Below are 26,422 nucleotides of genomic sequence, written 5' to 3'. Positions count from 1 at the left end.
CTACAATAAAAAAATACATTTCAGAAACGTAAGACTTTGCTCCTTAGAGTGCAAAGGAGCACTTTGGGCATTCAAGGAAGTAAAGGAGTTCAGTGCGGATGAAGTCAGGAATGCTGACAGGAGGCAGGGATGGCAAGGAGGAGGGGAACTTCATGGAACAGATGCAGAGGCCCTGAACCAAGCCGTGATACACAATTAAGTGGGGCATAAGGATTCTGGAGGCACTTCAGAACTCAGAAACAATTTGAATGTGGGTAGAAAAGATTGAGGAGAATTCAGAATGATTCCCAGATTTCTAGTTTGGGCAATGGCATGAGGCTGAAGCCAAGGGGATGAAGATGATGAATGTGGGTATGAACACCTTGAGTTGCAAGTGTCTATGGGTTATTTAGGTGCAGACAGTCAATAAGAGAAATATGGGGCTGGAGTTCCATGGAGAGAGGTTTGGACTGGAAATACAAGATGATAGTTAGAAGCATATTAATAAAGAAAATCAGAGAAGAGGATTCCTATCCTAGGGAGAACACATAGAGCAAAGAGAAGAAAAAAATGAGAGAACCAAGGGAAAAGCCAACAAAACCCAAGACAAAATTATGTCCAGGAAGCTGAGAGGGGACAAAGTTTCAGGACTGGGTGTTTGTAAAAAGCCTGGGATGCTTAAGAGGTTTGAATGCTAAAGGATGAGAGGAAGTCATCAAATTGGTTAATTAGTAGGTCAGTTAGCAAGTGTTTGTTAATCAAACTGCTTTGCCAGAGTGGATTGAACAGAACATACAAAGAAAGATCTCAGTTGTAGAGAGAGGAAGAATGGCTACAAAATGAGCCTGTAGACTATAAGGGATGGAAGAAAGAAGAATCAGGTGGTGACTGGAGGAAGAGACAGGTTCTAGGAAGGACTTTTAGGATGTCAAGTACATGAGCATGTTGAATAGAGAGGGATGCATATGGGCGATGGGAGAAAGGGCATTGAAGGAGGTGCACCCTTGATGTGGTGCCAGAAGGATATATTTTAGAAAGGAAGAGCACTTTTCCTTTGAAACAAGAAGGAATCGATAAATAAGCAAATAAACAGAAAAGAATGTGATGTTTTGGAAAACATCCTCCTTGTTAGTAGAAATATTAGTACCTGGAAAATTAACAAAGAAGAAAGATGCAATCAGGCTTGGTGGTGTCAAAGAACAACTAAGATGGCCGGCGCCGCGGCTCACTAGGCTAATCCTCCACCTACCGGCGCCGGCACACCGGGTTCTAGTCCCGGTTGGGGCGCCGGATTCTGTCCCGGTTGCCCCTCTTCCAGGCCAGCTCTCTGCTGTGGCCAGGGAGTGCAGTGGAGGATGGCCCAGGTGCTTGGGCCCTGCACCCCATGGGAGACCAGGAAAAGCACCTGGCTCCTGGCTCCTACCATCGGATCAGCGCGGTGCGCCAGCTGCAGCGCGCCGGCCGCGGCGGCCATTGGAGGGTGAACCAATGGCAAAGGAAGACCTTTCTCTCTGTCTCTCTCTCTCACTGTCCACTTTGCCTGTCAAAAAAAAAAAAAAAAAAAAAAAAGAACAACTAAGATGAATCGTCCATGCCAATCACTTATGACTTAAGCCTCGTTAATGCACGGCATCCTTAAAAATATGCAAAGCAATGTGTACTTATCAGGTCAAGTTCATTTTAAGTTGTGTTTTATTTCTTTGTTTTTAAGATTTTATTTATGGCGCCGGCGCCGTGGCTCACTAGGCTAGCAGTGCCGGCACCCCGGGTTCTAGTCCCGGTCGGGGCGCCTATCCCGGTTGCCCCTCTTCCAGGCCAGCTCTCTGCTGTGGCCCAGGAGTGCAGTGGAGGATGGCCCAAGTGCTTGGGCCCTGCACCCCATGGGAGACCAGGAGAAGCACCTGGCTCCTGCGTGCTGGCCGCGGCGGCCATTGGAGGGTGAACCAACGGCAAAGGAAGACCTTTCTCTCTGTCTCTCTCTCTCTCTCACTGTCCACTCTGCCTGTAAAAGAAAAGATTTTATTTATTTGTTTGAGATATAGAGTTACAGATAGAGAGAGGGAGAGACAGAGAGGTCTTAGGTCTGCTGGTTCACTCCCCAAATGGCCATAATGGCCAGAGCTGAGCTGATCCCAAGTCAGGAGCTTCTTCCAGGTCTCCCACATGGGTGCAGGGACCCGAGTACTTGGGCCATCTTCCACTGCTTTCTGAGGCCATAAGAAGTGGAGCAACCTGGACACGAATTGGAACCCATACAGGATGCTGGCACTGCAGGCAGAGGTTTAACCTACTACGCCACAGCGCAAGCCCCAAATTTTGTTTTATTTCACAACCAAACTGTCATTAGGTCTAATCTGTATTCTTAACTTGGAGCTTCTGTAATATTGTTTGTTCATCATCTAAAAAAAGATTATAGAAGGAGCATTATTTGGGCAGGAGAAAAATTCTCAGATGTCAGTTTACTTCCATGACATTTAACTTGGCAATTAGGGGATGAGAGAGAGAGAGAGAGAGAGAGAGAGAGAGAGAGAGAGAATAATGCATATATGAGAAAAAAGGAGGACAATTTACTTTATGGCCTTGTCACACTCAAGAGATATACTTACTAATGGAGATGCTTGTCCCATTTTAAAAGAAGATTGTATTTTCAAAAGAAGCATTATTTCCTAGCCCTCTGGTAGTTACATATAACTACTATATCCGAGGGAACACAAGTGCCATGAAAACTCAGCAAATGTGCTCTCTGCAGGTTATTGTGTGAGATGTGGTTTGGTGAGCACTTCAGCTGTTGGTTTGAGACGGTAAAGTCTGTATGATGTTAAAAGATGTCAGCATATACTTTTTAATTCTAGCACAAACATTATAAAAGGAATCATTACTATTTTCAGATGCCTACCATATGAAAGATATTACACATAATCTCATAATATTAAAAAACCTTTATTGAATCTTTTAAAACTTTTTCAAAAATCCCAAGAGATAGCAAAACCATTAATCCATTTTTAACAGAGGAGAAAAGTGAAGACTTACCTGCCAACTGTCACACCATTTCTTTGTTCCCATTTGTAGCCTTTATCAGTACAAAGTCTACTCCCTTTCTCCAATCCTTTCTTGGAACCACTCCCATCAGGCTCTGGACTCCTCTGTTCCACAAAAACTTCTCCACGTAAGTCACTAATTACCTTCACAATTCCAATCCATAGGTCAATTCTCAGGCAAAACTCGCCTTGATCCAACAGCAGCTTTCAAGACAGTGGATCACGCCTTCTTCCTTAATCCCATTTTCTTTCCTTAGTTTTCATGACACCACACTATCTTGCTTTTCTTCCAACTTTGCTGATCATTCCTTGTCTCCTCTACTGGTGGTGCCACCTCTATGCCTTCCTAATGTGGTGGGGCCTTTGGATTCAGTCCTTGGATCTCTTTTCTGTCTCTGCCACTACCCAAGTGACCTCATCTGGTCTCATGACAGCATAGGCTCTCTCTACACCTATGACTCCCAAATTTCTATCTCCAGCTTGGGACTCTGTCTTGAACTTCAGAGTTGAATATCGAACTTCCCATTAAACATCATCTCCACAAAGATTTCTAATATGAATCTTAATATGTCCAAAACACTGCTCCTGATCTTTGCCACAGTAAAAAAGGTAAGGAAGAATTGTATACGTATATGATAATACAACTTTGCACCTCACAGTTTGTCAATTTACAATTTAAGGAACGATTTTATTTTATTTTATTTTATTTTATGTCATTTCATTTTAACTTTAATTTAATAAATATAAATTTCCAAAGTACAACTTTTGGATTATAGCTGCTTTTTACCCCCATAACCTTCCTCTCACCCACAACCATCCCATCTCCTACTCCCTCTCCCATCCCATTCACATCAAGATTCATTTTCAATTATCTTTATATACAGAAGATCAATTTAGTATAGATTAAGTAAAGATTTCAACAGACTGCACCCACACAGAAACACGAAGTATAAAGTACTGTTTGAGTACTAGTTATACCATTAATTCACATAGATTAAGGACAGAGATCCTACATGGGGAGTAAGTGCACAGTGACTCCTGTTGTTGATTTAACAATTGACACTCTTATTTATGGTGTCAGTAATCACCCAAGGTTCTTGTCATGAGTTGCCAAGGCTATGGAAGCCTTTTGAGTTCACAGACTCTGATCTTATTTAGACAAGATCATAGTCAAAGTGGAGGTTCTCTCCTCCCTTCAGAGAAAGGTACCTCCTTCTTTGATGGCCCATACTTTCTGCTGGGATCTCATTCACAGAGATCTTTCATTTAGGTCCCTTTTTTTTGCCAGAGTTTCTTGGCTTTCCATGCCTAAAATACTCTCATGGGCTTTTTAGCCAGATCTGAATGCCTTAAGGGTGATTCTGAGGTGAGGCCAGAGTGCTGTTTAGGACATCTGCCATTCTATGAGTCTGCTGTGTATCCCGCTTCCCATATTGGATTGTTTTCTCCTTTTTAATTCTTTCAGTTAGTATTAGCAGACACTAGTCTTGTTTATGTGATCCCTTTGACTCTTAGTCCTATCATTATGATCAATTGTGAACTGAAACTGATAACTTTCATTGGTAAGATGACATTGGTACATGCCACCTTGGTGGGATTGAACTGGAATCCCCTGGCAAGTTTCCAGCTCTACCATTAGGGGTAAGTCTGATTGAGCATGTGCTGAACTGTACATCTCTTCCCTTTTTTATTCCCACTCTTATATTTAATAAGGATCACTTTTCAGTTAAATTTAAACACCTAAGAATAATTTTGTGTTAATGAAAGAGTTCAACCAATGGTATTAAGTAGAACAAAAGAATACTAAAAGGAATTAAGTAGTAAGTTGTTCCTTGACAGTCAGGACAAGGGCTGATCAAGTCATTGTTTCTCATGGTGTCCATTTCACTTCAACAGGTTTCCTTTTAGGTGCTCAGTTAGTTGTCACCAATCAGGGAGAGCATATGATATTTTTCCCTTTGGGACTGGCTTATTTCACTCACCATGATGTTTTCCAGATTCCTCCATTCTGTTGCAAATGACCGATTTCATTGTTTTTTACTGTTGTATAGTATTCTATAGAGTACATAGAGTGCCCTGCATGCTATGAGGGATTTTTTAAATATTTATTTATTTATTTGAATGGCAGAGTTACAGAAAGAGAGAGAAGGAGAGACAGAGAGAGATCTTTGATATGCTGGTTCACTCCCCAATTGATGCAACAGCCAGAACTGGACCAGGACAAGACCAGGAGCCACGAGCTTCTTCTGGATCTCTCATGTAGGTGCAGGGCCCCAAGAACTTGGGCCATCCTTCTCTTCTTTTCAGGCACTTTAGCAGGAAGCTGGATTGGAAGTGGAGTAGCTGGTACTCAAACTGTTGCCCATATGGGATGCAGGTGCTGCAGGCAGCGGCTTTACTCACTGAGCCACAGAACCAACCCCAGGAAAGATTGTTTTCAAAGAGGTAATAGAGAAAGGAAACCTGCCCCAAACTATACCTTTCCTTAGTTATAAGCAGTATCTTTATGCTGCTGGTTGTTCAGGCCAAAAATCATGGTGTTATTCTTGACATCTCCCATTTTCTCATTCATCATGTCCAATGCTTCATGAAATCATTATGCATTCACCTCTGGGATATATCCAGAGTTCGAGCTTTTCTCACCACCTCCACTGTGTTCCTTGATTGCATCACTAATGCTTCTGCCAGCCACAGAGGCCCATGTTGCTAGTCCTCCCCTGTTTGTTCAGATGTCACGTTCTCAGCAAGGACTATCCTGAGCACCCCTTTTTTTATACCATTCCCTCTCTACAGAACCCCATGCCAGAGTAGCCTGCTAAACTTTTTCTTTAGTCCATGGTGTTTGCCACCTCCTAACACATCATACAATCTACTTATTTATTATTATGATTATTTATAATCTATTTCCCTTTAATTATAATCTAAGCCTCATAAGGGCATGGATTTTTGTATGCATTGTTCACTACTGAAATCCAATTGCCTGGAATACAACTTGACATATTAAAGCCCCATATGTTTTTGTTGGATTGAATTAGAAAGCTTAAGTATCTTGTCAAAGGTTGGTTACACAGAGATACATCTAGCATTTAAACTTCAGCAGCCCTGATACCAAAGTCCATGCTTTTAATGACTCAATACAACTGTCTCCCATGTTAGCATGGAGAGCAGGTGTGTCCAGATCCTTCTGGTAAATCAAGAAGGCAATGTATTGTGGCTACAATCAAGCATGCGGAGCGTCATGTTGATGACCCTCAGAGAGAATGCTGAATTGAATAGGTTCCACAATAGAATATGGACTGCACTTCTATTTCTTGTAAGGGGAAAAAGATACGGGACAACATCAACATATTGTCGGGGGTAAAGGGGAGAGGGAAATGAAGAGTTGTTCTTCAATGTGTATAAAGTGTCAGTTATGCTAATATGAATAAGTTTTAGACATTTACTATATAACATAATATATCTACTATATAACCGTAATGCCCATGGTTAACAATGTGATGTTGTACACTTTAAAAATTTCTCAAGAGGGTCACAACAAAATTCAGGAGGTGTTGGGTCTATGACCTTGATTGTGATGGTGGAATCACAGGTGTTCACATGGTAGGGAACTTCAGAACATTTACACATTAACTATATACATTTTTATATGTCAATTATATCTCAATAAAGCTGTTTAAAAGCTTTAAAAAATCAAATGAATGTCACAGAACACTATCACACCTTTGTGTGGAAAGCCTGCCTGTCCATTTGCTGCGTGGGTCTAGAAATGGGCATGATGAGGGCAGGGCACTGTTCAACTTGAACTGTGACATAAGGCTGAGGTATATGCTATCCCATGCTATCCCAGGGCCTGCAAGGCAAAGTTCAAGGACGACAGGGGTGACATGACAATCATGACTGACTTGTTCAATGAACTTTTTAAATCCCTTCAAGTATGCCACCAAGAAGTCTAGGATTCAGAATTGTGTCATAGATTATCAAAAGAAAAAATGTTGAGATTCCTTGGCATTAGGCAAGCTACTGGCTTTAATGTAGGTAGAGAAGGGTATCATTTTTCCCCTGATTTTATTTATAAATTTAAGAGAATTATAGAGAAAAAACTCATAGAATGCAACTTAAGTCACTCAAGAATCAAACAACAATTACCGAAACAACTACCACAAAATCAGTGGGAATTTTGTGAATGGATATGTGTGATATAAAGAGCAGTACACTCCCAGGAGACCTGGCTCTAGTTCAAACTTTGCAACTAAATTTGTGACTTTGTCCAAGTCATTTCTCTTTCCCAAGTCTGTTTCCTTGTTCATAAAAAAGTTGAGATAAAAATTAAAAATAGAATTATTGTATGATCCAGCAATCCTACTCCAGGTTATATATCCAAAGGAAATAAAATCACTATTCTAAAGGGAAATCTGCACTCCCATGCTCATTGCAACATTGTTCACAATAGCAAAGGTAATAAAACAGAGGCTGGTGCTGTGGCATAGCGGGTAAAGCCACAGTCTGCAGTGCTGGCATCCCATATGGGCACCAGTTCAAGTCCCAGATGCTCCAGTTCCAATACATTTCTCTGCTATGGACTGAGAAAGCAGTAAAAGACTGCCAAGATCCTTGGGCCCCTGCACCCATGTGGGAGACTTGGAAGAAGCTCCTGGTTCCTGGCTTCGGATTGGCTCAGCGCCAGCTGTTGTGGCCATCTGGGGAGTGAACCAGCGGGTGAAAGACTTCTCTCTCTCTGCATCTGCCTCTCTGTAACTCTGCCTTTCAAATAAATAATAAATAAATCTTTTAAAAAGGTACTAAAACAAGAAAACTGTATATTTATGGAAGAACAGATAAAGAAAAATGCAGTGTATGTATACAAATAAATATTACTCAATCTTGAAAAGTAGTGAAATCATATTGTTTATAACAACATGCATGAACCTGAAAGACATTATATTAAGCTAAATAAGCCAGTCACAGGAGGATAAATATTTCAGACTGTCCCTTATATGTGGAATCTAAAAAAGTTCATCTCACAGAAATTGAGGGTAAGATAGTGGTAACCAGAGCCTGGGGAGAAGAGGAGGGCTGGATAATGGGGAGATGCTGGTCAATGGGTACCAACATTCAGTCATCAGATGAGTAAGTTCTTGGGGTCTAATGTACAGCATGAGGGCTATATTGTATACTTAAAGTTTGGTAAGACAGTAAACCTTAAGTGCTATCATGAGAAGAAAGATATCTATGTGAGGTGATGGGTATGTTAATTAGCTTGATTGTGACAATCATAGCACAATGAATACCCACATCAGATCACATTGTAAACACTTATCAGGTGTCCTTTTTATTTGTCAGTTATATGTCTGTCCCTAAAGCTGGGAAAAATAAGTGCCAAGATGAGGGGCAGCCCTAGATGAGCTGCACACTCTCCTCCAGCACTGTGTGACTCCATTATTGTGGGTTGAAAACAAAGACGTTGCTTGAGACAGTCTACAAGAGGTTAGGAGAGCTTTATAAGTCATTTATTTATTTCTGTATTTAGTTAGTGTCTTTAGATGCAGAGTTAATAAAACCCAGCCCATAGCACATTTATCATCATCAGTACTTCGTTTAATTTATTTATCCCCTTTCATTTCCACACCTCACTCCAACTCTCTCCCTTCCTCATTAGCAACTATTCTCTTCAGTTTAATTATATTTGTGTTTGCCTATGTTCTTAAAATGTGCATTACAATTTTGAGTGAATGTCTTTTTAATTTCTGTAAATTATATATTGTGGTATTGCAGAAGATATATAGACAATGTTACCTCAAAGAGTTTGTAGAAAGCTCATTATCTTATTTCAATTTTCCTTGTACTTACTTTTTGAAATACCCTCGTGTGTGTGTGTGTGTGTGTGTGTGTAACTAAATAAAATCTTGCTTTTTCCTCTTGTTTTCCAGCCAGCTATATGTTTTAAAAATCTGTACATGTTGCTGTATGTACGAGTAATCCTTTGCATGCAATTGCTGCAAACGACTCCAGAATGTGCATCCACCACATTTTGCCTCTCCACTCTCTTGGTGATGGATGCCAGATTGCCTCCAACTAACTCCCTGTCACCATAAATAATGTTGCAATGAGAAGCACTCCAATTTACAAAAGAATTGTAGGTGAGGGTGTGAATAAGGAGCTGCTTCTGAGCTGTGACTAGAATGATGAAGTGCTGCTGTTAGGGTCACCTTTTCTCCAACATACTGTAGAGTTTGGGTGATGGAATTAAATCCAAATGCTTCAGCCAGGGCAGTAATCAGGATTTGGGCTCTTGTGGTGCCAAGTCATTATATTAGAATGTTTTCTTCACCGAGTTGACTGGTTGTTTGAGTCAATTGACTCTGTTGATCAGGGAATTTGACATTCTGCAGATACTCCACCTCTGCTGTTCCTCTCAGGGGAATGCGCCACACAATTGCCTCAAATTCTCTAGACCATGGGCCTTAAGTAGAATTTCTAAGAGGCCTACAAATTCTTCCTTCTCTCCACTTAGCTCTTCGTCCTCCTCTCCTTTCTTCCCACACTACCTACCCTCCGCCTCCTTCCTCTTCCCTTCCCAGTCCCATTCTCCATTTAGAATCATTTTCAATTAACTTTATACACTGAAAACCAACTCTATATTATGATTCTTCAATTCTTAGCAATCTTTTATTAGTAAAACCATCACCAATAACTCTCCACAGATGAAACCACTATTAACAATAATTACAGACTGTTTGTGATATATATATATATATATATATATATATATATATGCAGGCACATGAAGTTTTGTTTTTACATATACTTTATCATCCTGTATATACCATCATGCAAATTGCTTTCTAGCAGAAAAATATGTTGTGGTTGCCTTGATTTATTAACCATATTATATAATTCATTCTTATTAGCTGCATATTATTCTATAGAGTGTATAGCTTGCATCTATTGAACCATTTTTATATTTAAGGGCCTTTAGCTTATTTCCAGTTTTCACCATTTCAGGGTTTCAGTTAATGATTTTGCCCATAAATCTTTGTATTCTTGTTCTCGGGTAGAATGACAGAAGCAGGATTTGTAAGTATATGTACCATTTAATTTTGGATAAATAATGCTAACATGTCCTCAAGACAGTTGCATGGATTTTTTTTCCTTTGCTTTTTTAAATGAGAGATAATTTACGTATTAGTAAAGTACATAACGTACAACATTTTAAAAGTGCAACTGGATGGACTTTTGTATGTGCATACCCCTGTGTAACCTTCATAAATATCAATATAATATATACCATTTGCACAGCAGGTGTTGTAGTACAGTGGGTTAAGTCATCTCTTGGGATGTCTGCATCCCATACTGGAGTGTTAATTCAAGTCCTGGATCCTCCACTTCCAAGCAAATTTCCTGCTAATGCACCTGGGAAATAGCAGAGGATAACTCAAGTACTTGGGCTCTTGCCACTCACATGGGAGACCCAAATGGAGCTCCTGGCTCCTGGATTTGGCCTGGCCCAGTCTGGCTGTTGTGGGGCATTTGGGAGTACACCAGCAGATTGAAGATATCTCTCTCTCCCTCTCCCTCTCCCTCTCCTTCTCCCCTACTCTCTGTCACTTTGACTCTCAAATAAATAAATAATAAGTCTTTAAAAAGACATACCATTTCCCTCACCTCAGAAGGTTTCCTCTTAAACCTTTCCAAGATATACTTCTCCCTGAGAGACAGCCACTGTGTGGTTTCTAGAATCATCAATCATTTTGCCAGTTCATATAAATAAAATAATACAGGATATATGCTTTTGTGTCTGGCTTCTTTGACTCAACATATTTTTAAATTTTTTTATTCATTTGTGATATAGAGAATGAGATCTCCTATTCACTGGTTCACTCTCCATATGCCTGCACTGGTCAGTGCTGGACCAAGCCAAAACCAGGAGCCAGGAACTCAATCTATTTCTTCCATGTGGGTGGCAGGAATCCAAGCATTTGTCCCATAGGTGTTGTTTCTCAAGGTCTGCATTAGCGAAGAGCTGGAATCAGTAGCCAGAATAGGGAATTAGTTAATCCAAGTATTCCTATGTGGGATACAGGAGTCTTGACCAGCATCATAACTGCTAGCATTAATACCTGCTCTTCAATACCTTTTTCCATGTTGTTGTGTGTTTCCATAATTCATTCTTTTTTTTTTACTGTTACATAGTATTCCATTATATGAATGTCCTACAATCTGTTTATCCACTGTGTTTATGGAAGTTTGGTTTGTTTAAACTTTTTTGACTGTTATGAATTAAGCAGCTATGAATACTCATGCACAATTTTTTTTGTGGACACACATTTTCATTTCTGTAGTGTGTATACCAGGGAATGGAAATACTGGGTCGTAGGATGTTTTTAACTTTTTCAATAACTACAAAATGGTTTCCCAAATAGGCTACATCTGTTTGCCCTCCCACCACTTGTACAAATTGGAACCTCCAGTAACAGTATATGAGAGTACCACACACTGTGTTGTTACTGCACATTTAATTGTCTGTCTCCCAGATGATTCTAGGAATTCTGTATGTCTTTGTTCAAATACCTCAGACATAATGAATACTCAGAAAGATTTGTGAAATTGGATTAATAATTAAGTGGGGTTGCTATTTATCATGCCTAAATGTCTCTACTACACAATTGGAAGAGTTAACCTATGTTACATGTAGATGCACATGTTTTGTTATTACAAGAAAAATCATAGTTCATCGCAGATAGAACAGTGGCTTTGACCTTAGTGTGTCCTTTACTAATGCTTGGTATAGAACTGGGCACAGAGAAAGTGCCTGGTTAGCTAACAGAGTGAAAGAATACTAGATCTTTCTGAAACTTTTATCTGCTCACATTCCTGGACTCGGATCTAAAGGGGTAGGGAAAGGAGAGGGATCCTTTTCTATTCTTCGCTAGCTCCATGGTTAGAAACTCCAATAGAAAATATGTCCCAACCCCAAGTCCACAACTCAATTTCCTAGGTCCACTACAGACATAGATCAGGCTGGGGAAGTTCTTTCCATTTTAGTGCCTACTCATGCTTCTGCTTCTGAAAAGGCTAGTGTCTGAAGAATTGATACAGCCTTTTATAATAGGTCTTTATTCTTCCATTATAACTGCCTCAAAAGTTTTCCATTTCTCTGGGAATTTGTGGCTGAGGATTCACAAAAAATATCTTTTTTTGCATGAACTGGGCCTTCATCAAAATTCTCCACAACTCAGATTCATTTCCATTTCTAGTCCCATTGCTGCCCACAATCAACTGAGCATGATGGATTAGCTGGCTAACATTTTGAAGGTGAAAACTATTATCTACTTATCTAACCATCTATCTAGCTCATCTCCTGACCTGAGTGTCTTCACCCTATTAATGTAGCATATCCTTCAAGTCTAGCCTCCCCTTACATCTAAGTGGTATAGGATTTAACCAAAGATCCTCAACTTTGTTTCTGTGATGAATACTAGGTTAACATAAATAAATCTTGGAAAATTGGGAATTTGCTAGTCCCAACTTTTTATTTAATATGCATAGGATTGCATACATTAAGGAACCATCTGCACTTTTCTTATGTGTTTAGAGGAGATTCTTTTTTAATATTTGAAGTTACAATTTATTGATTTCTTTTGGGTCTTTTTTTTAATACTACAGCACAATCCTCCAGTTTCAGGTCCTGAATTCCATCTGTCTCCCCCTTTTTCTATGAATCTCGCTTTGTCAATATCATGTCATTAGGACCATAAGATGGAGAATCTTATGGTTGTAGCACATCTCCTATCTTTCCTTCTCGGACAACTAACTGAGATCTTCCTTATCAGAGCTCAAGGGTCCTAGAACTTGGATTCAAAATATATTTTCAGATATTGGGATGGGGGAGAGTCTTAGAAAGCTGTATGATGAAGCATCCTCAAAAATGTGATCAGTTGTGAACTCATGTGGAGACATGCAACAAGGCAGTAACCTAGACATACGATTAAGTTCCTTGTTAGTGATGGGTTTTCCATAGAATGAGTTTTTTATTCAACATCTCTAAAGGCCACTTTTCTTTTTTTTAACTTTTATTTAATGAATATAAATTTCCAAAGTACAGCTTATGGATTACAATGGCTTCCCCCCCATAACTTCCCTCCCACCTGCAACCCTCCCCTTTTCCTCTCCCTCCCCCCTTCCATTCACATCAAGATTCATTTTCAATTTTCTTTATATACAGAAGATCCACTTTTCTCAACAACACTCTTTTGTATCATTCTTGGATTTGAACTAATCATCTCCCTGAATGCATCCTGATTCACGTTAGCCTTAAAAAAACAAAAACAAATGAATGCCTGAATTAGGCCTGGGGTGGGAGAGAGACCTCCTCTTCTAAGTACCGTTGCCCCCGCACTGAAAAAGTATGCTACTGGAGCAGGTATTCATTAACTCAAAATATGGTCCGTCTTATATTGTGTGCAGTGGACATATGTGAGTGTTTTGTCCAAACTTATTCATTCATTCCTAGCAACACCTTAATTTCTTTTTGTACAGTGACTTCTCTCTTGGTGGCACAGTAAATCCAAGAATCTGTTTTACCATTATCAAAATCAAAGGGCTTCTGGAAGGTTTCTCTACCACTTTTATCTTCTCACTGTTCAATATAGCACAATATTTAAGCTCAGCCGATGGGAAGCCGTATCTTACAGTGTTGAGATTTAAGCTAGTAACATGAGGATGGAAGAAAGTGCTGCTTATCCTTCCCAGCAGTGGTGCCCTTATGAGGTTCTCTGCTGGAAGACTACCCTTGTGGTTCCTGTTTTGTAGATTTCTGCCCTTTTTCAAGCCCTGTTTCTTAATCTTCCCATAAAGAATTGGAATTCTCCAAATCCTTTCAATAAATTTCCTTAAGCTTGGTTAACTGGAACTGACAATATTGTCAGTTCAGTGGCATGTGGCTTGTTGCTGGCAACCAAAGAACCTTGATGGGAACCTTGTACACTGAGAGTATAGCAGTAAACAAGACAAAGTTTCTACCCTAAAGAAGCCTACATATTAATAGAAAGCATAAGTTTATTCAGCACTAAGAAATCCTAGATTAGGAAAAACCAGCTACTGTTTTCATATATGTATGTATTTTAGACCATCCACTGATGGCTGCATGTGACAAACATTTATGAAATATCTTTGGGGTGCCAGACATTGTATGTATGAATTAAATCCTTTCCACTTTTTTACCTAGTCTGTCTCTCTATCTATATTTATATGTATATTCATATATACTATGTTTTTCTCCATTGCTCCAAATTTTTTGTGTCCCCTAAACGTTTAAAGATCATAGCCAGAGGGGCCAGCGCCGTGGCTCACTTGGCTAATCCTCTACCTTCGGTGCTGGAATCCCATATGGGCGCCGGGTTCTAGTCCCGGTTGCTTCTCTTCCGGTCCAGCTCTCTGCTGTGGCCTGGGAAGGCAGTGGAGGATGGTCCAAGTGCTTGGGTGCTTGCACCCGCGTGGGAGACCAGGAGGAAGCACCTGGCTCCTGGCTTCAGATCGGCACAGCGCACCGGCAGAAGCGGCCATTTTGGGGGTGAGCCAGCGGAAGGAAGACCTTTCTCTCTGTCTCTCTTTCACTGTCTAATTCTGCCTGTCAAATAAATAAATTAAAAAAATCTTTAAAAATAAAAAGATCATAGCCAGAAACCCACCAATTAACCATAGGTCTCTGCTCTTGAAGATACAAGTTTTACCTCTTATCCTATTGTTCCTCTCCCAACTTACCATACCCTGAATGCAGGGAGCTGTGTCATTACAGATGGTCACTACCACATTTGGGGCTTCTGAAAAAATACAGCAATGAGTAGAGTCCTGGGCAGGATCCTCCTCAGACTTGCCTCACAGGAAGTTAGCACCATTCAATGTTTGCCGGTTTGCTCACAGGTACACAAGCACAGTGGAGAATAATAGACAAAGCTCATTCCACAGAGCTCTATGGAACTTTGTGAATTTGTTGACCAGTGCTTAATAAAGAGAGTTTGAGGGGCCGGTGTTGTGGCACAGTGGGTTAAGTCACTATCCGCAACACTAGCATCCCATAGGAATGTGGATTGGCATCCCAGTTGCTCTACTTCTGACCAGCTCCCTGCTAATGCACTTGAGAAGGCAATGGAATATGGCCCAAGTACTCTCACCCATGTGGGAGGCGCACATGGGGTTCCTGGCTCCTGGCTTTGGCCTGGCCCAGCCCTGGCTATTCAGCCATTTGTGGAGTAAACCAGCGGTTGGAGGATTCCTCTCTCTCTCTCTCGTTTCTCCATTTCTTTCTGTAATTCTGCATTTCAAATAAATAATTCTTCAATAAAAATAAAGATCATTTGCTTTTGGTATTAATAAATGCAACCTAGTGCTACACAGCTATCCACCCCCAACCCTGATGGCTCCATCAGAATTACCCCACTCTCATCCAAATTGAATCCTGCATCATTTCTTGCCTGTGAAGTACTTCCCTTTTTCTACCACGTCCTTGTTTAAATCATTCACTATTCCAGTGTGTAAATGATTCCCCCTGGTGAACAGCAAGCTGTTAGAAGAAGTGGTCTAAATATGATGTATCCAGATGTATTTCTCCATGCCAGGACTCCGTGAATATGTGGGAGTTGACTGTGGATTGAAAGCAGCCCAAGGTCCTAAGGGCTTCTTTTCCCTAATTACTTGAGTCTATCTTAACACAAGTGTTAGCCATTTTGTAGGCCCAGAAAGAACAAACCAAAGGATGCCTGAAAGATATTAAATCAGTGTTTTCCTTGTAGTTTCAAACTGTCATCTAATTTTCAGAAAAGCCACATTTTACTAATTAGCAAGAGGAGTCATGACAGGAATCACGAACTTTTTCTATTAAATAATGTTATATTCCTGACAGCATGTCAGGTCATTAGAAACAGACTTTCCATCCATCACTCCAGCAAAAGCGCAAAAATCAGGGTCCTATTATTTATTGAAAATATGTACAATCATGGACACTGTACTGGTCAAATGATCCCCAAAATTGAACCCCTTAAAAATGAATACATTTGTGGATTTCCTAATTACAGCCAAGTCCTGTGCTTAGATCTATTTTGAGTACAGATGACAATGTTTGGTCATCATTTATGTCCATTCCTTCACACACACACACACACACACACACACACACATACACACACATACACACACTTACCTTCCCCTACCAAAATAGGAGCCATATGGGAACAATGTGGCATTTCCTCAGGACAACATTTCATAGTTAAGAGCATTAAATCTGATGGCACATATCCAGGGGTCTAAGGTCCTACTTACCGTGTGTGTGTGTGTGTGTGTGTGTAGGTTGACAGATGGGGCAAGAGGGACTAAGAGCTTTTTACCTGTGGCTGGCACCAGTCCCATTCGTCTTAATAGTCAGTGTTAAATTTTGCTTGAAATATCAAATGTGGTATCTTTAATGGGATAGACATGGTGAGTGGGGTCATGAGAGGGTACATGGTAAGCAGGTGAGGGGTAAAAAGAGAAACCAGTTAAAATGTACTGTAATTTGTGCTAGAAAATTTTCAGCCCTCATTTTATTGAAGCCTCACTTCAATTCCATAATGAATAAGCAATTATTATTATTTCACACATTGAAGAAATAGAATTTGAACCCATCTCTGCTGTCTCCACAGTCCACTGTAACATATATATTCACAATGACAGTGGAAAACTTGATTTCTATAATTGAAACCCTAGAGTTTATCTTTTTTATCATTGGAAAGATCTGATTATCTTTATTTATGTCTTCATGTATTTACTGCTTAATGAAGCACTATCTTCCCCCAGTACAAGATACAAAGAAATATAGGGTAAAAAAGTAAAGCCCCCTTCCTCTCTTGCTCCCAGATACACAGTCCTTCTTGAAGAAACCACTGAAACCACTTGCTTGTATATCCTTCCAGAATGTTCATCTTCTTATGCATTTCTACTCAAGGCCAAATTTGAGCTGCATGCCTGACTAGGAAATCTCAGTGGTAGTATTTGAGACGGGCTTCAGGTGTCCCATCATGCTCAACCATGGAACGCAAAGCTAACTCAATTTATATTCATTGATCACTCTACTGCCTTTGGGTGACTCTTCTAGCCTTCATCTCCCTTCTCTTCCTGCTCACCCCAGCCTGCCCTTTCCATCCTATGGAGAACAAACAGCTTCAGCCACTTCCGTCCTGTTATATTCCTAAGCTCAGAAATTAATCTCCACTAAGGAATCCATAGGTTTCTGTGTGACTTCAATAAAGGGGATTTCAGGTACTTTGTCATGACAGGCGAACAGGGCGGAGTTTTCCTTTTTTCCCCAAAAGTACAACCTTGTGGCTTTTCCTCTTTACTTCTCCTGTAGGTGTTGTGTCAGGCCATCCAGGTGTCCTGAAACTTGGGAGCCCTAAAACTGTTTATCTCATGGTAAGGGCAATAGAGAACCTAGTCTTCATTTTTTTTAAATTTTTAAGATATGTGCATTTATAGTTTTTGAAACAAAGTCTCCAATGCAGATATTTCTCCCCCAGTGCACGGGGTCTTCAAAAAGTTTATGAAAGATGCATATCATGAAAAAAACTATATGTGTATTTTGAAATTTCTATACCAAAGCAGATTTTTCTTTTTTTAAGATATATTTATTTTAAAAACAGGGGAGGAGGAGAGGTAGGGAGAGCGATCCTCCATTTACTGGTTCACTTGCCAAATGTTTGCAATGGCCAGGACCAGGCCATGCTGAAGCCAAGAGCCAGGAACTCTATGTGGGTCTTCCACATGAGTGGCATGAATCTAACTACTTGGGCCATCTTCCACTGCCTTCCCAAGTGTGTTAGCAGGGAGCTGGGTCAGAAGTGGAGCATTCAAGACTGGAACTAGCACTCCAATTATGGGATGCTGGTGACTTAAGCAGCAACTTAATCTGCTGCACCTGACACCAGTTTTTAAAAATAAAAACATATTTTAATTACATTTCCCCACAAACTTTTTGAAATATCTTTGTGTATCATAATCATAAGCTCTAAACTTACCCAAGAAAATAAACAACCACAATAACAAGTAGGAGAATTATTCTGATATTCACTAAATGATATCTCATTTTGCTCCTTCCAAGATAATATTTAGAATATGAGGTTGGAGAAGATTGCTTCACACTTTCAACATTTTCCCCAATCTGTGGGCAGGGGAAAGCAGGTATCCATACTAAGATTTACTAAATCACATCTTTCTTTGTGAGTGGAATTCATTTTGAGTTCTGCAGGTAACATTTTTCTTACATAACTAGGCACAGCTTCACAACTCAAGGGAGAGAAACCATAAGGATCTTCGCCAATGTCATCTGTATTAATGAAAAGAAAAAGAACATTTTCAGTTGGGGCACCCAGTGAAGTCAGTTGACTACTTAAGTTGGCACTACACATAATAGAAAATTTTATCAAATGCTCCAGATTCCTTGATTCTCCAAGTTTGTTGTTTGGTACAACAACACTAAAATCCTGGACACACCATGTGCTATTTTCCTCTAAAAACAAATGCATATATATCTAGGCTGTGTATTTGTTAATAATAAAACAATATCCCCTAGGGACAGCAGTGGAGCCAATACTGACTGACCCTTTTACAAAAATGCTATTTCCCAATCAGCCCCAACCATTGGCTACTAAGGAATTTCCACAACCCATGTTTTTTGTATGTAGGGCTTTCCTAGTGTCTTCATTATGAGGATCAGGACATACCCACATATTAGATGGCCAGAGTATGATGGATGCTTGGGGGCAGGGAAAGTTTGTTTTCATGTGTGCCACTAACTTTCCCATACAAACACGGAGACCGAGACTCCTTAAGTAGTCAACTAGTCCCAACTGAAAGATTGAGCTTCCTTACCCACAATTCTGAGGCTGGGAGTCAGTTTGGAGATTTTCCATTCTATCCCCCTCATATTAAATGTAAAAACAATGTAGTTCCAAGTAAGAAAGTGATGTGCCTAAGGTCACAGTGTTAGGGACATAGCTGGGATATGAGTCCAACCCCTTTCAACTCTAAATTCAGTGCTTTGTTAATCCATGTGGCTTCCAGATTGGTTTCAACCCTTGGAAACAGAACTGGGTTCTGGAGTCAACATGAATAAAATTAAAAGTGGATGAGGCAGTTCTACCACCATCACTGAGAAGGTAGGGGAATGACTACAGCCAGACCCACAAAAGGTAGTCTATGTGTGTGTGAACTGGAGTCTACTTTTATCTGTATAAAAGGCAGTCAAAGACCACTGCACATTATGCAACTAGAAGCACAGAGCATAGAGTCATCACAGCACCAAGTTCTTGGTTACTTTGCCTGTCTCTTTACTTTAAGCTTATAGACCAATCTTTTCCCTACACTTTCTCCACCATCACTCTCTTCCCACCTCCATATCTTTTTCTACTTAGAAACATGACTTTCTATGGAAGTCTAAGAGTGATATGAAGCTTAGAGAATCTTAGTAGGTGAACTAGCCCTGAGAGCAAGAAGTCCAGAATGCTGGCCCAAATTCTGCTGCTGATGAGCAGAATAACTGTTCACAAAGCACTTTCCTCTTCCATGATTAAAGTTCCTCTTTTGCAAAAATGACAAGTTTGGCCTAGACAATGTCTAAGATTCCTTTTGGTTTCAACAGTCTGTGATAATTGCTTTTAATTACCTATTTTTTTGTGTGTTTTTTTAATTTAACTTTATTTTAATTAACGTAAAGAGAACAGATTTCATGTATTTCAAAGATACATAAAGATACTAAGAGAATAACAATACTTCTCTCCATCCATTCCATTTCCTCTTCACCTTCCTTCCTTTCTTTTTTCTTTCATTTTTGAGATAACATACTTTTTAAACCTCTAGTCTCTTTTCTTCTCCATAAATCTAATCACATGTCAAATTTGTACATATTAAACTCAATAGGTGCTTCTTAGTATACTTTCTCAGCCAAGAGTGAGTTTAGGCATATACTTGCACACATGCATTTAGCTTTGAAGAGAAAGCAATACCCAAGATGCAGTACATGGTCCCTTATTAATTTAGTGCCTTTGGAATATAAATGTAAATGACACAGTTTTCTTTGTCTCACCATTTGGGAAATTCATTTCTAAAGGAGTGCCTTGTGCAGAGCCCAAAGATTTGTAAGTGGAACTAGTTGCAGTTGAATTGAGGGATGGTGTCAATAATTGGTGCTTAAAGGTTTTCTTCATTCTCTTCTGCTTATATCCAACATTTATCCCATATCTGCTGCTCCCATCTGAAAAGAAATTTTAAAAACTTAAACATAATATAAAATTCATCAAATTATACACTTAAATCAGGTGAATTTCATGGTATATTATACCTAAGCAATCCTGTTTTAAAAATTAAAAATCTCAGTTCACACAGTGTACATTCTAAATCAGCTTTTCTATGAAGTGATGAGAAAGAAGTTGGTACTGTTATGTTTATATAGGAGGGGCTAATGTGTTTGCCAAGGATGCCTTGTCTTACCTATAGCAACGGGGCCAGAAAGTTACTGACATGCCCAGAATAGAGGAGGGGGGACTCAGTGCTGCTTATAGAATCTTATAGTTCAATCACTGCCTTCTCTAAAGAAAACAGACTGCACCATGTACTGAGACTGAAAGAAGTTTCCTCAGTTGGGTGGATGATGAATAGAACACTAGTTTGCCTGCACTAGAGACATTCTCAAGTGAAGTGCCAGTGTCAAGAGGCAGCATCAGAGTCTACCACATCTCCCACTGTGCATGAAGGGCCATCAGCCTACTCAAGCAGCTAACTGGTGAGGCATCTATAGAAACGCTGACAGATTCTTGCCCTACCCACTGTCACTCCTTGCTTCCATATCTACTTAACCCACTGTAGCCTCCTGGACAGAAATCCCTGCAACTCAATGCCTAGACTACAGCAGACACTCAACCAATGTTCTTTTAAATAAAGATGCAAGACCAAAGTGACAGCTAGGGTAGCAATCCAAGGAATGTAGGCTGAAATAAAGCTTCCCCAGGTTAAAACAGGTACCCAGTCACATTCTTCACTTGACTTAATTCATCTCAGCTCAAAAGCACAAATCATTTTCCTTTTTTAAGTAACAGAAAAAATATAGTTTTTTTATTTAATGTAATCCTAATTTTGCAAAACAATGTGTAGAAACAAGACTGGAAAGAAATATGTTAAAATACTAACAGTGGCAGCTTCTAAGTAATAAAATCCTGGAAGATTTTCTTGACTCTTGCTTATATTTTTCTGAAGTTCCCAAATTTTCCACAATGGGTCTGAATTAGATTCTCATTTTTTAAAAGTATTAAAAAATTATAGATGGGGCTGGTGCTGTGGTATAGCAGGTCTTTCTGCCACCTGCAGTGCTGGCACCCCATCCCATGTGGGCACCAGTTCAAGTCCCAGCTGCTCACTTCCTATCCGGCTCTCTGCTATGGCCTGGGAAAGCAGTAGAGGATGGCCCAAGTCCTTGGGCCCCTGCGCCTGCATGGGAGACCCGGAAGAAGCTCCTGGCTCCTGGCTTCGGATCAGAACAGCTCCAGCCATTTCAGCCAATTGGGAGTGAAACAACAGATGGAAGACCTCTCTTTCTCTCTCTCTCTGCCTCTCCTTCTCTTGCATAACTCTGCCTTTCAAATAAATAAACAAATCTTCAAAAAAATTATAGGCTAGGCATAGTTCTATTCCAGACCTGCTGCACAGCCAGAAACTGAAAACTTGACCTGGCTTAAAGGAAATGTCTCTCGTTCAATGCGCTTGCTTGTGATAAAGCTGTAACTGTTTCTAGTCTTCTTCCACTCCATGAGTCAAAATTGGTCCAAAAATGATTCCTATGCTTTTATCCTGTAGTTATCAGCAGATGACTTAAGAGAGTGGTGACAAGGGGGCAAGAAGGAATCACATTCTTTCAAACAATAAGCAGTCCTGAGCAGACTTCAGATTTACTGTGATCATTGCTTTTTTTTTTTAAAGGGATTTATTTATTTGAAAGTCAGAGTTACACAGAGAGAGAAGGAGAGGCAGAGAGAGAGAGAGAAAGGTCCTCTGTCCCACTGATTTACTCCCCAGTTGGCCTCAAATGCCGGAGCTGCGCCAATCCGAAGCCAGGAGCCAGGAGCTTCTTCTGGTTCTCCCACACGAGTGCAGGGACCCAAGGACTTGGACCATCTACTACTGCTTTCCCAGGACACAGCAGAGAGCTGGATCAGAAATGGAGAAGCTGGGACTCAAACCAGCACCCATATGGAATGCTGGCACTGCAGGCGACGGCTTTACCCACTACACTACAGTGTCAGCCCCTATCATTGCTTTTTAAAGTTCATCTTCTTTAACAAATAGATTTATTATCTTTAAAATAATCTTTGATCTTTGGTTTTTGACTAAACTTGATTTTCGAAAAGTATCTCTTTTCTCATGGGTTTCTACAACTCTCTAAGTCTTCTATTTGTAGCTTTTTAAAAATGTTATTTAAGTTATACAAGTTTCATGTATTTCATATATACATATTCAGGAACATAGTGAAGCTTCCCACTGTACCCTTCCTCTTGTCCATGCTCCAACCCTTGTTCCTCCTCCCTTTCCTATTCCTACTCTTAAGTTTTTAAAATTAATATTTTTTCAACTTTTATTTAATAAATATAAATTTACAAAGTATAACTTTTGGATTATAGGGGCTTTTCCCCCCATAACCTCCCTCCCACCCACAACCATCCCATCTCCCACTCCCTCTCCCATCCCATTCACATCAAGATTCAATTTCAATTATCTTTATATACAGAAGATCAATTTAGTATATACTAAGTAAAGATTTCAACAGACTGCACCCACACAGACACACAAAGTATAGAGTACTGCTTGAATAGTAGTTTTACCGTTAATTCACATAGTACAACACATTAAGGACAGAGATCCTACATGGGGAGTAAGTGCACAGTGACTCCTGTTGTTGATTTAACAACTGACACTCTTATTTATGACATCAGTAATCACCAGAGGCTCTTGTCATGAGTTGCCAAGGCTATGGAAGCCTTTTGAGTTTGCAGACATCTATCTTATTTAGACAAGGTCATAGTCAAAATGGAAGTTCTCTCCTCCCTTCAGAGAAAGGTACCTCCTTCTTTGATGGCCCATACTTTCCGCTGGGATCTCACTCACAGAGATCTTTCATTTAGATCTTTTTTTTTCTTGCCAATGTGTCTTGGCTTGCCATGCCTAAAATACTCTCATGGGCTTTTTAGCCAGATCTGAATGCTTTAAGGGCTGATTCTGAGGCCAGAGTGCTGTTTAGGACATCTGCCATTCTATGAGTCTGCTGTGTATCCCGCTTCCCATGTTGGCTCATTCTCTCCTTCTTAATTCTATCCATTAGTATTAGCAGACACTAGTCTTGTTTATGTGATCCCCTTGACACTTAATCCTATCATTATGATCAAAATGAATTTAACTGATTACTTTGATTAGTAAGATGGCATTGGTACATGCCACCTTGGTGGGATTGAACTGGAATCCCCTGGCACGTTTCCAGCTCTACCATTAGGGGTAAGTTGGTCCCACTCTTAATTTTTACAAAGATCTATTTTTAGCTCACTTTATACTCATAAGATTAACCCTATCAATAAGAGTTCAAGAAACAGTAAAAAGAAAAAAAAACACTGTTTCTCAACAGTAGTAACAAGGGCTGTAATCATCGAATCTCAAAATGTCCATCTCACTCCAATACAATACATTTTAAGTACTCTATTCGTTACCACAGATCAGGGAAAACATATGGTATCTGTCTTTCTTGGGACTGGCTTATTTCGCTAAGTATAATGGTTTCCAGTTGCATCCATAGCACAAATCATTTTCATGACAAGCAAATGTTGCCTATTTTAATGCTGATTCTGTATGAACTCAATGAAAAAGCAAGTTAATCAAATAGGTTTTGTTAACCACAAAAAAAAAAAAAAAAAAAAAAAAAAAAAAAAACCTTACCCAAGCTGGCATCTTACCAGAAGAGTTATCCAGACGCAACCTCCCACAGCAGAGGAGTATCTGCCACTGCTCCCGCACACTCTCCTTCATCACACAGTAAAACACAAAAATGAGGAAGCCTAAACCGGGAGAAAAAAGTCAGTCTTTTTCAGCTTCTTTCACTAGTTGTCCCCATTGCCCAGACCCAGGTGTGCTCTTGTCACCACAGATTGCTGGTGCCATTACGTGTTTTCTGATGTCATTTACCTAGCTTCTTTCTCAGAGAATGTGTAAAAGTCTATATTAAGCCTTCACTGTTTTCTCTCTAGGCTGCTGTCCATTGCAGAATATGAGAGATGAGGTCTGCTATGGCATCTGAAATGGCTGCTCATGAGCCTCACATCCTGGCATTCTCATCCTTATGTAATACCCTTCCACACTGTACCAATAGAATATGGTGGAAATGATGACATGTCACTTCTAATATCAGGTTAGAAAAATCAATCTCTCTCTCTCTCTCTCTCTCTCTCTCTCTCTCTCTCTCTCTCTCTCTCTCTCTGTCTCTCTCTCTCTCTCTCCACCTGCTCTGAAGGAAGCCAGGTATTCTTTCTTCAGGACATTCTGGCATCCCATGGAGAAGCCCACATGGTGAGGAACAGAGGCTTCAAGGCATAGCCACATGAATGAACCTTCCTGGAAGCAGATCCCTCAGACCCGGTCTAGCCTTTAGATTATGTTAGTCCCAGGCCAGCGCCGCGGCTCACTAGGCTAATCCTCCGCCTTGCGGCACCGGCACACCGGGTTCTAGTCCCGGTCTGGGCGCCGGATTCTGTCCCGGTTGCCCCTCTTCCAGGCCAGCTCTCTGCTGTGGCCTGGGAGTGCAGTGGAGGATGGCCCAAGTGCTTGGGCCCTGCACCCCATGGGAGACCAGGAGAAGCACCTGGCTCCTGCCATCGGATCAGCGTGGTGCGCCGGCCGCAGCGCGCCAGCCGCGGCGGCCATTGGAGGGTAAACCAACGGCAAAGGAAGACCTTTCTCTCTGTCTCTCTCTCACTGTCCACTTTTGCCTGTCAAAAAAAAATTAGAAAAAAAAAGATTATGTTAGTCCCAGATGACTCCAACTTCATTAGTGACCCTGAATCAGAAAGACCCAGTTAAGTTTCTCTTTCTCTAACACTGTGTAGAATAATAAATGTTTGCTGTTTTAAGCTGTTAAAACTTGGGAGATAATTTGCTACACAGGCAAGACATATGCTCTTGGACAAAATTAGATTGTATGGAAAGCGAGTGTTTGTTACCCTCAATTTCTGTTGTTAACCTTGATCTTGTCTTGCAAATAGAAAAGATATTCTTCTTTATCTTTTTTAAATTTGTATTAATATAAAGAGAACAGATTTCATGTATTTCACAGATACAATTCCAAGAAGACAACCATACTTCTTTCTGGAGGGAGATTCTTAAGGTTTCTACCAGCATCCTTTAAAATATCTCTTTGAGATATGAGAACAGCATTCAAGTTTATCCTAATTGCAAGTTCTCAGAGGCCCAATTGGGTTTCCTGAATTTGAGTGTGGAATTGGCAGAAATAACTCCTGTCAAGGCTCTTTGAAGGGCTGAGTGTGTTTCCTTTTCATCTTTTTCATCACTTTTCCTTTTGCTTCCAGCACAATGTGTGAATGTGTGGCAGCTCAAAAGATGTTCATTGATTTGAACTCCAAAGCACTTGATCCATAAACTCTCAAATGTTTCTACAATCTTAGCAATACTTCCATGATCTTTTAAGTATTTATTTTGGCTCAAGTGCACATTGGGAAACTTTGTGCTCTATACAGGGTTCAGCTTGTCTCTACACTGACCAGTTGTCTTGAAGGTAAATAAACAGCAGTGAAGTGGTCTTAACCCACTGCAAACTGAATATAAATCAATTGAAAATGCCTCTAAATCGAAGTTTGGCTAGGGCCTTGGTGCAAGTAAAGGATCTTTTTTTTTTTTTTTTTTTTTTTTTTTTTTTTTTTTAATTTTTGACAGGCAGAGTGGACAGTGAGAGAGAGAGACAGAGAGAGAAAGGTCTTCCTTTTGCCGCTGGTTCACCCTCCAATGGCCGCCGCTGCAGCCGGCGCACCGCGCTGATCCTGGCAGGAGCCAGGAGCCAGGTGCTTTTCCTGGTCTCCCATGGGGTGCAGGGCCCAAGCACCTGGGCCATCCTCCACTGCACTCCCTGGCCATAGCAGAGAGCTGGCCTGGAAGAGGGGCAACCGGGACAGAATCCGGCGCCCCAACCGGGACTAGAACCCGGTGTGCCGGCGCCGCAAGGTGGAGGATTAGCCTATTGAGCCACGGCGCCGGCTTAGGATCTTGACTAAGGTGGGTGAGAGTGTCTTTTCAACTGCCTTGATTTGACCATACCTTTCACCAGCACCATGTTCAGT

General features: G+C 40.4%; 1 protein-coding gene across 1 annotated transcript in view; it reads right to left on the bottom strand.

Moving 5' to 3' along the window:
* Positions 1-26,422, bottom strand: part of ADGRG4 (adhesion G protein-coupled receptor G4) — a 199,211-nt gene that overhangs the window by 33,854 nt on the left and 138,935 nt on the right. The window contains 2 exon segments of the mRNA XM_051826944.1: positions 20,128-20,295; positions 24,032-24,133. Coding sequence (XP_051682904.1) covers positions 20,128-20,295; positions 24,032-24,133 — 270 coding nt within the window.

Source organism: Oryctolagus cuniculus, chromosome X (assembly GCF_964237555.1).
Source record: "Oryctolagus cuniculus chromosome X, mOryCun1.1, whole genome shotgun sequence".
Taxonomy (NCBI): Eukaryota; Metazoa; Chordata; class Mammalia; order Lagomorpha; family Leporidae; genus Oryctolagus; species Oryctolagus cuniculus.
The sequence above is the reverse complement of the archived record's forward strand: the minus strand, read 5'-3'. Positions and strand labels throughout refer to the sequence as shown.